A 12,725-nucleotide genomic window follows, 5' to 3' on the forward strand; every position below is an offset into this window, starting at 1 on the left:
ACTAACAATACGTTTTTAGTTGCACGTGGGAAGTTCGCTGTTTGCTCATAATTGTGTGGACTTATTGTTAATGGAATCGTATCAGACATAAACATATAATATAGCCAAAAAACATGATAAACATAACATTTTCATTTTTACCTCACATTTTGTGGAGTGACCTTTCGCATGCATCACTGATAGAAATTGAGGCATTTGCAGGACATACTGCAGCTCTGGAAAAGACCCTCTGTACATACAGTATTTACACATGACGTTGCCTCATGTTGCATCTCTGTGTGATGATGTTTCCTCATCTCACTCAGTTTGCCTTCAGAAGCTCTCCCTCTGGAAATGAGCAAAGACACATGAAAAGTTTTTTTTAATCATGCTGGTTGAGATGCGGTATGTGTCTCTTTGTGTGTTTTACATGTCCTTTATCAACTCTCCATCATTCACCACTCCGCAGTGCTCGTCACACTCGGCTTTGCTGTAGAAGGGGCGCGCACTGACCCGACGGTGGGGTCAGAGGCCCAGATGGGTGGCTGACCTGTGCAGGCCTAGGCCTAGTCAGTTTGGGCTGTTCGTGCCTCACAATTTAAAACTCTTCCATTTGTTGATACAACAGTGACATCGTGTTGGAGAGAGGACATCAAGCTGAGTAATCTGTCTTTGACCCATAATCTACAACAAGAAACAACCTGTGCGCTTACTACGACATGAAAACAGACACATGTGAAGCTGAAACATTGATTGGGTTGGTCCAAGTATTAACAAATACCGGTAGTTGTGTTTAATTTATGCAATGTCAACATTGTTTTTAAATCTTTGACAGGCAAATAAAACTCTGAGCCTTTTCTTTTCAGGTCATCAAACCTGAAAAGATAACGTCAGCTGCCTCGCCTCTCATAGGCCAACAATTGTAGGCTTAACCCTTAACAATATATCATTTTAGCAACTCATAGGTTTTATGTGTAAAACTGAAAAGTAACTAAAAGCTGCCAGTTAAATGTGGTGGAGTAACAAGTAGCTACAATATTTCCCTGTGAAATGTAGAGGACTGGAAGTATAAAGTAGCTCAAAATGGAGACACTCAAGTAACGTAGAAGTGCACAAAAATTGTAGCCTATTTCAATTGTACTTTAATATCCAGAGTGAACATACTTCATTACTTTCCAACCCTGATATTTCTTTACAAACATGGGTCTGTCGTCCACATGTAAGTTATATTCTTGATAAAAATGTGGATGTTTAAAGCACAAGGTCCATTTAGTAGTTGCTCTGGAGCTTTTCATTGTGATCATTGAGCTGCGTGAACTGCTGTTTACGATGTTGGGCACAAACTTTGAACCGCATGTCTCACAAGATCAGTTCTCAATAACTGTCTCTTCGGGGACTTTTATTGACCATACGACCAGATTATACGATATTATTCATTTATACTTCAATGCATATTGCAGTGAGTCAAAGACTGTGGCCCTAAAATGGGATCTCTTCCACAAAGCACCAGATAAACACATAAAGGTATTATCAAGCTTCGTGTGTTGCAAGGAAACACATTGTTACACTTTGGGGCTTTTATTTTGAAATGGGGTTATAAAGTCAGAAAAGGGCTGAAAAAAGCTTAATAATTCAAACAGTTTAAAGATTAGAAATATGAAAAGATATAGCACACATGTCATTAAAGAGCTGAACATTTTGATAGTTGAACGGTTTCTGTTGCTTAAAAAATGAAGGAGAAGAAGAGGTGGGACGGAAGAAATAGAAGTTGAATAAAGATTTGAATTGTCGAATTGTCGAAAGTTGGAATGCTTAACAGCATAAAACCCAATAACATAAAACCCAAATAACACAATTCAACAGGCCTCTGCACATTCCAGCAAAAGTGCAGCACTAAAACACACATTCCGCCACACACTCAAGAGCACCATTCAAATGTTGTTCACATCAGAGGGAACAATATTAACCATATCAGAAAAACGACACAACAGACAACTTAACACAGTAGTAACGCTACTGCAGATGTAAAACAAACTAAAGCAGTTCACTTACTAAAGCTGCTGTTCACTGAAAGACAAAGTCCATCCTCCTTTCTTTGATTACAAAGAGTTCAATGACACGGGTGTAAAGTACATCGGTTAAGTTCTAGCAAGAGGTCCTTCTCGATTCATGGACGACCTCCCCAGTTGTATTTCTTGAATATGTTTTGATGCGTTTGAGGGCTGAAAATGTCTGCTCGACAGAGGCAGTAGATATTGGGATTGTCACCGCCAAACAAGCCAAAACTCTAAAAATGTAATGTCATGTAAAAACTTCTTACATATCTGTAAACTTCAACTCTTACTACTACAGACTTCTACTAGATAGTTTCACAACAGTCAGACTAGCCCACTGACCAATCAAGCCACATGTTAATGCTGGCGTACTTTAGGAAGACACAATGAGATAATAAGCTAATGAGAAAAAATATTTATAATGTAGTGTATTTATGAAAAATAATTAAATTATACTTTCGGATTCTGTCAGTGTCTAGGCCAGCAGAGAAGGCCTTGCTTGCCCTGACGGCCCACCACTGCTATATACCGCGATTACAGCGTTCCCCGTTCAGTTCTGTCTGGGAAACTTTGTTGTGTCATTTTCCATACCTCTCCTTCCTCTCATGTCTTGTCTCTACTGCCCACTTATAAATAAAGGCATCATTCCATATGAAAAAATAATGAAAGTGAAAGAGTAAATTCTAAATTGTATATTTGATATAACAGATCAAGCACAGATATTGATTTATTTTGGGAAACACAGAAATTACTGCAGTGAAGTATTTTTCAGAACACAGCTTCATAATCTGACTGAAAAATGAAAATGCTTCCACTCTTTAATATTCATAAACAGGTAATTTGTACTTGAGCTGTGTCGTGTCCTCTTTCGACTGTTAAAGCGTTGTATTCCACAGCTGCAAGCATCGTGATATTTAAACTGTGGTCCCATTCTCCCCCTATATACGACCACCTGTTATCATGTGACCGACATGTCATATTGCAGCCACATGATGCAAACTGAGCAAACTTAATTTGCTGATTACGACGGTGAGATGCGGTTTAATGCCCGGGAAAAAGCCAGTAAAGCTACAATTTACATCTCTTTGGTAACACCTGTCAATCAAGTGTCTGAAACTCATGTTTCAGGGGTCACATCACTGAGGTCCATCACTGTACACACATTGTCAGTTGTTTTTTAAGCTAGTGCTGCTGTGTTGCTGGATTGATTTGTCATGCTTGACATTTTATGTGACTGGTTCTTGTCATTGTGTTAATTACATTGATTCTGACTTCTCCGTTAATGACTCAGCATCCCGTCATCGCGGGGTTATTTCGAACATTTGATTCTCTGTTTGAATCAGTAGGGAACAGAAATGAAAGATGAAAATGAAGATCATCGTATAGTTCACATTCAGGAAACAGCAGCAAAGACAACACTCTTGCTGACACGGATTAAGGTGGCGACCCTTAACCTCTATGAAATGACTGGTGGCATGGTAGAAGGTGACGAACCTGTGAATCTGAATGACACAGAGAAACAGCTTGATACGGTGTGTACCCTGACAGAGCAGAGATGGTGATGGACTGCAGAGAGATAGAAAACTTACGGTTTTCTACTGTTTCCTCTTTAGGTCAAGATGTTCATCCAGGACCATGAGGGCATACTAAAACAACATCAAACTCCCTCACAGAAACATCACGGACAGGAAAAAGACAAGTCAAAGCCCGCAAAGCGCATTTCAACTTGCGCATTGCAAGATGCTCCAATTTAAGCGTAAACATACGTTCTCATGCTGCTTTAAAACTGAATTCACTGAACTATAGCATTGAATCATTTAATAGTTGTTCTCATGTAGAACTAAACCTGCACTTGAAGATAATTAACTTAAATTAACTTAAGACACTGAAGCAATCGACAACTTTTGTTCATTTAGCTCCTCTTTGTAATTTACATGGCTTGATTATGAGTTGTGAAATGTTGCTGATAGTAACTGTACATTTGAGGTTGACTTGTTTAAACTTGATAAATACTGTATGTCTAGTAAGAATATCAGATGACTTGTACTGTTGGTGGTTCAATCCCCAGCTCCTTTTGTTCACAAGACAAATGAATGATATGTAATGTCGACAAGTGATCATTCTGAACATAAGGTCCTATACTGCCACCCTGTGGCCATTAAAGAACACCGCAACTGGTACACCCAATGCATTAGTCCCTGTTGAATCTTATTTTAGCTGATCAGATCTGTTTTCAGTTTATAGTTAAGAGCTATGCTGGAGATTTGCTGAGGTCATTAACATCCATGTACTTATAAGAATTATAAAGCTGCTCACTCAAAACATGTGCAACAAATCCAAAGGCCAGAACATTTGTGCGGGTGTCCAATAGTAACACGTGTTCATTATCTGCAGCTGTTTCAACATTCATGATTAGTTTGATGTTGTCTGCCGCAAGAAGGTATCTCTATATTAAATGTTGATCACAAAAAAAGTTAGAAAGTGCTGCAATCCTTTATAATGTGTTCTTCACTAAAAGAGTAAATACTAGTTTAAAAGATGAAGTACTTTATTAAAAACAACACATAAATGACCCACGTGGAATATGGACTGTATGGGTTTTTGTTGTAAAAGATGTTCGACAGCTACGGTGTTTATGTGTGTAGCACCAGAGTAAGACACCATGAGGTTAATTCATTTGTTTGGTCTTCTTTTTGCCTTTTTTGGCCTTCCTGCTTTTGCCCTTGTTCTTTAAGGACTTGCGAGTGATGTAGCCTCTCCACACGGCTTGGACTAAAATAGCAGCTTTGGTCTTCAACTCCAGCTCCCGCATCTCCTCCCTTCTCTTCTGATCTGCTAGCCGACGCTTCTCCTGGATCTCGTTGCACTCCAGCTCCAGGGCAGAAAAGGATTTCTCCAGCTTCCTCAGCTGCTCCTCCTCCGCTTCATCAGCTATTCCATTCATTTCCAGGTCGGCCTGAGACAGGTGACGGTGGCAGTGATGGTGTCGAGGTGCGAAAGGATGAGACAGAGAGAGATGGTGGTGGATAGAATGAGTAGTGAGTATAAACATAGACAGGCCTTATTTACAGGCCTACTTGATCATTTCATAGCAGGTGTAAATACTCTAACGCCTCGCTGATTAAAATGCGCCGAAACCAATTAAATAGGTCACTGAAGGCATCTGTCCTGGATTTCAAACCAGAGACAGCCTGAAGGCGATGTGTGAAACGACCGATCACAGCTGAACTAGAAAACATATTTGTTAAATTGATTAGTTGATCAACAGGAAATAAATTGGCAACTCAATTCATCGTTACAGTTGTCTAATAAAGTAAAAATGACAAACATGAGCTTCTTTTATGTGAAGATTGAGTTTTAAATTATATTTTTTGAGCAGTGTACTCACATGCTTTTTCAAACTATATAACAGACCAAACTCATCAGGGACTGTGAGATAATAGGGACTGTGAGATGCGGGTAAAAGAACAGACGGCCCTGTTAAACACCCTGAATATAGTGAACCAGTGTCCACAGGATACACACTTAATTATTGTTTCCAGATACTTTTGTCTCTTTGTGGGGGATGACTTTGTACCTGTTTTTTTCCCATGTCATTGTCAAAGATTCGGAGCATGTATTCAATTTCTTCCACCAATTGTTCATTTTCCTGCCAAGGAAAAGAAAACAGTAATAGTGACATAGGTTTTAATGAAAATGACACATGATCGTACATTTACTGTGAAACGTTGTTAAAATGATACACTAAACTCACATCGTGCAGTTCTCTCTCTGCCTGCCTGTTGTTAGCGGTCAAATTGTTGAGCTGACTGTTCAGTTGATCAATCTCCTGTTGTATACCGTTTTGCGTCATCTTTACCGACTTCATATGTGACTGGGACTGCTTGTCGGCAAGAAGTGACATAGGTTCTTTGATCCGTTCTTCGATCCTTTTCAGAGAACGCTGCAATTTTTTGAGCTCATTATTATCGCAAGAAATCTGTGATATAAACAGAAAGATAAGGGAGGTAAGATAGGGAAACGTTCAAGAGTAGAATATATAATTGCTTAAAAAATGACAAAGTCTTTGTTTTTTCTTATAGCCACATTGAAGCAAGTTATACGTGTGGTAGACTGTAAGTGAGGGTATGTTTTAACATCCAATTTGGTACGTCACCTCTGCATCTATTTGCTTAATGGCTGTGGCTACTTCTTCTTCCAGTGAAACAGCAATGGCATTATGGTCAGGGGATAAAGACACCTGCTTGTGGAGAACCTGTTGTAGCTCCTCATCATCCAGACTGGTCAGCAACTTTTCAACCACATGGCTGTGAAACTTCTCAAGTCCTTTAATGAGCATGTACTCACTTTCCCCTACTTTCATACCTAGCTCTGCCCTCAAACCACAAATGGCATCTGGATGGACTCGGGCAACCGTGAGCAGATCCCTGACAGAGTTCTTGATGTCCTTCTCAAGCTGAGCCCCTTGCTTCCCCAGCTTCTCCCTCTTGTTCCCTGACTCCTGCTTGAGACCATCAAGTGTCTCCAGTCTTCCAATTAATATTTGATACTCTTTGATTGCCCCTCTCAATTCCTTGTCCACAACATCGGACACACTGTCTAACTGGAGAGCAGGCAGGGTAGCTGCGATCTCCACTTGACCGATGCAGTTTTCCAGTAATCTTGAGATGCACCGAGCCTCATGAGACACTTCATGGTTCTTTTGAGAATCTTCTGATTGGGTCTTTGCCAGCATTGTTGCCTCCTTTGCAGACGTAATGTCACTGGATGGAAGGAAAACAGTTAAACATAAAACATTAATGTTGTAACATTTGTATAGGTTAAATACACAGTGTTTTTCCTATATCGGCTTACAATAGTATCCACTTACTTAACGTTGTACCCCAAACCGGACAGTTTTTAGCTCATGTTTCAATACAATTCACTTACAATGTTGATAAAAATGATCGTGTAATGTTTTCAGTTGATTTAATGGTGTTAAACTGAAGTTAAACTTCGTACCTTTCAAACAAAATATTGTTGTAATTATTACAGTTAGCTTTGCTTTACCAGAGTCGTTAAAACGATGCTAACGTTAGCTACTTTGTAAAGATAGTTTAGTTCAATATAGATTATTTAGTGCTTCCTCAACCCTTTTACTCTTTTGCCCAATCAGCTAATACATTCAATGAGGCCTGAAGGAGTAAATCTACCCAGTATTTTACAAAAATAGCAAAGATGAGGGAAAGTTTAAAAAAAAAACACAGGTTCATCATTACCCCCGTGTCCTTGTATGAGGGTATTATTGTAGAAATGTGCTATTTGCACCACTGTAACTTTATGGTGTGTGACATGTAGCCTACTGTAGGTTTATGATAGTTACTTTAGCTTGTGTTGAATTAGATGTGAGTTATACAACGTTGATAAGCTACGTAGTTACGTTACCTGTCGAGGTGAAAGTTAGCCACAAGCAGAAGATGTTTGTTTTCCTCTGTTGCTAAGATACCACTAATGGGGATCAGGGTAACACATCACTGGCACATAATTCAGATAGCTTATAATGCATTGTGTAAAGGGATGTATGCAGGAGTATCTTTATTGAATAATTGAATGAATAAATAAATTAATGTGACATGCGTTTTACAACATTATCTTCCATTGAGTTTTATTTTGAAACTCTGGCAACGTTCACTCTGCATGCCGTAAGTTGCTTCAGTGTCGTGAATGTTTGTTGATCCAGCTGTAAACACAGTATCACAGTAAACTTTGATTTAGATGTTACCTAAGATCCAGTGGTCTCCAATTATCTCAAATATAACACTAAACCACAGAAAAATGTCCTAAAATGAAAAGAGCATCTCTGCAACTTCAAGGTCTATTTGAATAATCTTGGTAGGCCTATCACAATAAATGTAACACTAGTGAGATTCATTCAGAGGTGTAAGCATCAGCATATATATGTTATTGGTAAATGTAGAAGATGTAACACAACATAATTGTGTGTTACTGGCGCATGTACATGCTGTGGCCCATAGCTCCCATGAATTTGAAGATGTATTGTCTTCATTTGTTGTTTTTTCGTGTTTATTACTGGAGCACCAATGGCATATGACAAAATACATTCACCAACAAGTGCTTTGAGACGATGACCGCCCACGGCCGACCAACCAGCCAGACCTCCCGAACCAACCGCCACCAAACCGCCCCAGGGTGGAGGCTCTGATGGAAGCTAAGCTAACTCAGCTAGGACCTAATGCTACTCCACTACCCGAAGGACAGAGCGCAGGTCCCCGGTGGGACGAGACGAGGTGGACTCCGTGTTTACATGATGATGCATGGTGCTCAAACATTGTCAAAGTTAATAGACAATGTTGTCCTGATGTGGGATTTTTAATGTTTAGATGTTGGCTGTATTATCTGCACAGAGAATTGTTTTTGTTGCTGCTGTTTACATTCCTTATGATGCAAATTAAAAGAAAAACACTACATGAATGCATTACTGTTTTGTGTTGTTTGTCACGTTTTACTTGTGTTACAGATGGGCTACAACTGCATTTCTTTGTGCATCCCTGTGTTGCATAATGACAACAAATTATCCTTGAATCCTTGTATACATGATACAGACAGATATTCTTTTCCATTCGATGTATTAGGGCATTCATTTCAGAAATATACTGGACTTAGATTGAATATGCCACTTAGAGTAGGGTAATTTGGCTTTTCTGACACATTTAAATAATTTATCTGCGACTTAAGAGGACATTTAGGAGGGAAATGGGAATCATAAGTTTTTTTTTAATGAGCAGTGCTACAAGTATTCTTTCATTGTCCTCACGAGCGACAGGACAGCTGAGCTTGAAACCAGCACAGTGAATGTGAACTATCCAGTCCATTCTGTAAACTCAACTACCCAGCAGCCCTCGGGGCTTTGCTAATACCTTTGCGAAATTCAGAAGCACATTGTTCAACATGAGACTCATCAGTGTTTGATGGAGAATCTGAAAATTGTGTTTTAAATGAATGCCAGTTACAGCGAGAGTTTGATTAATTTGGTTTGAACCAAGTGTTGTTTAATGTTACACTTCTATAAAATGATCCAAAGACCTTACAGTCTTATTTATTGGACAGTGTTGCTGACATTTTACCATTGGATAGAGGTATTGAAAACAAATCTGATCACAGCATTTTCAGTGTTATCTTATCGTAATGGACTTTATGCTATTTTAAAAGTCACCACGAGACACAACAACAAGAACAGGACCACGTGACTGGAATTTTCCAGAGACTACCGTTGCTCCACCCACCGGCCAACCCGTGTTTCTTCATACGAGTAAAGGCCACGGTCGGATCAACTTCGAGGAAGAGACAACGATCGCGCTTTCGCTAATATTCAGCTACAAACTAAGATATTTCTGTCCATTTGAGCTATATTCGTGAGTAATCGTTTCGTTATACCGTTATAAGAGGGACTCTTTTGTTATAACGTTGGCTTTATAGCGGTTACGTCGACGTTATCGGAACAAAGGCTCAAGCTACCGTCGGCCTGGTAAAACCTATGACGTCAGCTAACATGGCTAACTGTTTTACCAAACTAGCACGAGTTAACGTGTCGTGTATCTTCTATTTATATGTATATATTTATTTATATATATATATATATATATATATATATATAATGTAGTGTGATGTGATGTTTAGGTTATGTCGATCTTTTTTTCATGAAAAGCGGACTGACTGCATGCGGCGTCTTTTGGAGCATTAACAGATGTTAGCTCGAGCTAGTTAAGCTAGTTTTGGCTCGTAGGCCTCTTTCAGCCGTTGCTCTACTCGACACTCTACTTGTTGTGCAATACTAGCTGTAGGCTTTAACATAGACTGTGTAACTTACGTACTTTGTAATATGCCCAGCACATTTGTGGTTTACTAATTGATGTTAACAGTTGGGGTTTATTTTTTATTTTTAAAGTATTTATGTCTCATTTTAGCTTGTGGCAGAAAATACAACAATGACCAAAGGAGAAGACTCTCACTCGGAGATTGCCCACGTTCGTCAGAGTGACGGCATCAATGTCATCTTTGACCAGAAAAGCCCCGCTGGCTCCCGCTCACGGTCCAAAAGCAGCGGACGCTCCTCCGGCTCTGGCCGCCACAGGGGGCGCAACGGCCACAAGGGAGGTCACCGGTCTCATTCGTCTTCGTCCAGAAGCCGGTCCTCCTCTCGCCGCCGGTCCCGCTCTCACCCGCGCTGCCACAGACCTTCCTCCCGCTGTCGCTGTGATAACCATCGCAGGCATGGCCGTGGCTGCGGATCCCCACCGCGGCGCCACAGGGCCCATCACGGCTCACCCTCGGCCTCCAGGCACCGACGCAACAGGTCCCGCTCCAAGCCAGCCAACCGGAGGAGCCGGCACAGGACGGCCTTGAGCAGGTTTTCCCAGTCCCCGCCCAGGAACCACAGAAGCAGCTCAGGGTCCGGATCGTCAGAGAATTCTGTCAACTTGAGTTGTGATGGTGAGTTGAATTGATGAGGGAAATAGTCATTACTCTGGCAAAAATTATGAAATTTACTCGTGATTTAAACTTGTTTTTTGTGTGTGTTTTCCCCAGATAAAGGAAAACACATCAAGACTGCGAAGGCCAATGCTACCGTAGTAGTGGAGAAGCTCGAACTTCCTGAGATTGTGAAACCAATTCTGTCCGAGCTGGTGGAGGAGTCCAAACAGGTTTTGCCAGAGACAAGATGGGTGAGACAAGACCCTGAAAAGACTCTGTCAGAGGTGGGTGTCTAAGAGTGACTGTCAGCTTCACATTGAACACAATACACGCTTAAAATCAGGCTGTCTCACAGATTACTATTAAACGCACAGAAGTTTTCCCCCCATCTAGGACAACATGTAAATACAAGGTAAGGTGTGTTGAGAATTTTATTGATTTGATAATGGAAGTTGATCTTAGCTGTCACTGAATTTGATCAAAGTTACACGTTGCCTGATCTACTCTTATCTTTGTTGCAATGTCTACAGGCGTCATTGATTAGCTTTATGCTGTGTTGAATTTCCTGTGTCTTGTGTTAACCTCTGGACCCCTGAGGGAATATACATACTCTCTGTATTTATTCCTGTCTTCATAGATAACATGACAGTGGTCTCCTTGACTCATCGACACCTGGGATTAAAGGGCTGTCATGTGACTTAGGTGACAACAATACGTGTTTGCGTGAAAGTTTATCTGATAACCCTTGCAATGTTCACAAAGTCTAACGTTAACTGGAGGTTTGCAATCAGACAAGCGCATGCAGATTATCAGACACGATGCACACAGTCAATACAAATGCTAAATCTCTCACATAGATGCTTCATGAGCAATTCAGACGTTGTATTACACTGACTCCACTTGATAGAGATAGGCAGTAGAATTTTGACATTTCCAATGTATTTCTGCTTGAAGTTGAAATGGGTCGTTGTTATTTAGCAGAATCCTTCACTCGCTGATGGAGCAAAGGCGTGTGGACTGCATTATAGTGACTATCCCTGTCAAGAGAGCTAAAAACAGACGAAGAACTCCTCTCCGTGTGCCAAAGATAAGTTGGTTCACCAGCCGTGTGCTGAGGGCTGGGAAACCTACGTCGCCATCATTCTGCCACTATAGACAGAGAAGACATCCTTTCTTACTATGATACTTTTCTTTTCTTTTTGCATTTTCTTGTTTTATTCTGTTTTTATGTCTAGTTTTTAAATGGTGGAGCAAAGTCTTTGACAGCAGTGGGATGGGGGGGGGGGGTGTTAGTGTTGAAACTAACACTTAAATAATTCACTGTACAATGAAGTGCTTTACAATATTACCAGTGGGAACTATACTTTATCTGTAAGAGCATAGCAAACTGAAAGCACACAGCATCAGTTCTACACGTATATCTCACTAGGTCTGCTTTTCTTTGTCTTTTTTGAAACAGAGCGATGAGGAGTCTGATATGTTCAGCCCAAGGATGTCCCCAAAAAGGAAAACCATCTCTTTCAGCATTAATGTAAGTGACCTAAATGGCAGCTTATTCGTGATTTGTTTAATCCTGTTTATGTTAAGAGCCAAACACTGCTTTACATCAAGCCGACAATACATCGATGTGTCCTAACGTCTTTTTCTCTCCTACTCTTGTCCCGGTAGAACTCCGTGGTAAAACCAACAGCGGCAGCTCCATCCGGTGCTAAGGTAACATCCAGAATGGACACCTATGAAAGCAGGAAGCCGTATGGCCACTGGAAGCCAGTCAAATCAGGCCACGCCTCCAGGGCACGCAGCCACGCGCTCGCCGGGTCACCCTAGTGTGGCAGAGTACATGGACACTGAATACTATAAATACTTTGTACATATGTTTGACCATTTCATGGCAGAAGCTTTATTGCAGATGAAAAAGTTATGTGAGAAGAAGTGAAGAATTCGATCAGGTGGGATTATTTGGTTTGTTTTTCCCCTTTGTTGTATATTGTGCTTCAATAAAGATATTTATTTGATAAAAAGTGTGTCTGTCTTATCAGTGTCATTCAAGGCTCAAGATGCAGGTACTAACTATTTAGGGAAACGCTTTAATGGGAAGTTATTGGGGCTTCAGAGTCCAACACTGACTAAAATACATTCGATTTTAACTATCTAATAGTATGTCTAATTTGTAACGAGGTTGATTGTCCATATAGGATTACACCGTACTAACCAGTTACT

At 40.5% G+C, this 12,725-nt stretch overlaps 2 protein-coding genes across 3 annotated transcripts; one reads left to right on the forward strand and one right to left on the reverse strand.

The window, feature by feature from the left end:
- Positions 1–4,701: 4,701 nt before the first annotated feature.
- On the reverse strand, positions 4,702–6,768 carry LOC306790006 (uncharacterized protein; the record flags this gene model as incomplete). Its single annotated transcript, XM_079286111.1, has 2 exons — positions 4,702–4,989; positions 6,190–6,768. The coding sequence occupies 2 exons, from the start codon at positions 6,766–6,768 to the stop codon at positions 4,702–4,704; spliced, it is 867 nt and encodes a 288-aa protein (XP_079142237.1).
- Positions 6,769–9,339: 2,571 nt separating this feature from the next.
- On the forward strand, positions 9,340–12,520 carry rsrp1 (arginine/serine-rich protein 1). Of its 2 annotated transcripts, none has more exons than XM_079286055.1 (5): positions 9,340–9,445; positions 9,998–10,523; positions 10,620–10,789; positions 11,965–12,036; positions 12,174–12,520. In XM_079286055.1, exons 2-5 carry the CDS (start codon positions 10,019–10,021, stop codon positions 12,330–12,332), a joined length of 906 nt encoding a protein of 301 aa, XP_079142181.1. In that variant the 5' UTR covers positions 9,340–9,445; positions 9,998–10,018; the 3' UTR covers positions 12,333–12,520. The 2 variants fall into 2 exon arrangements, with proteins under 2 accessions (XP_079142181.1, XP_079142180.1); XM_079286054.1 differs by having other exon boundaries at positions 9,343–9,558.
- Positions 12,521–12,725: the final 205 nt, after the last annotated feature.

Source organism: Melanostigma gelatinosum (assembly GCF_949748355.1).
Source record: "Melanostigma gelatinosum genome assembly, chromosome: 16".
NCBI lineage: Eukaryota > Metazoa > Chordata > Actinopteri > Perciformes > Zoarcidae > Melanostigma > Melanostigma gelatinosum.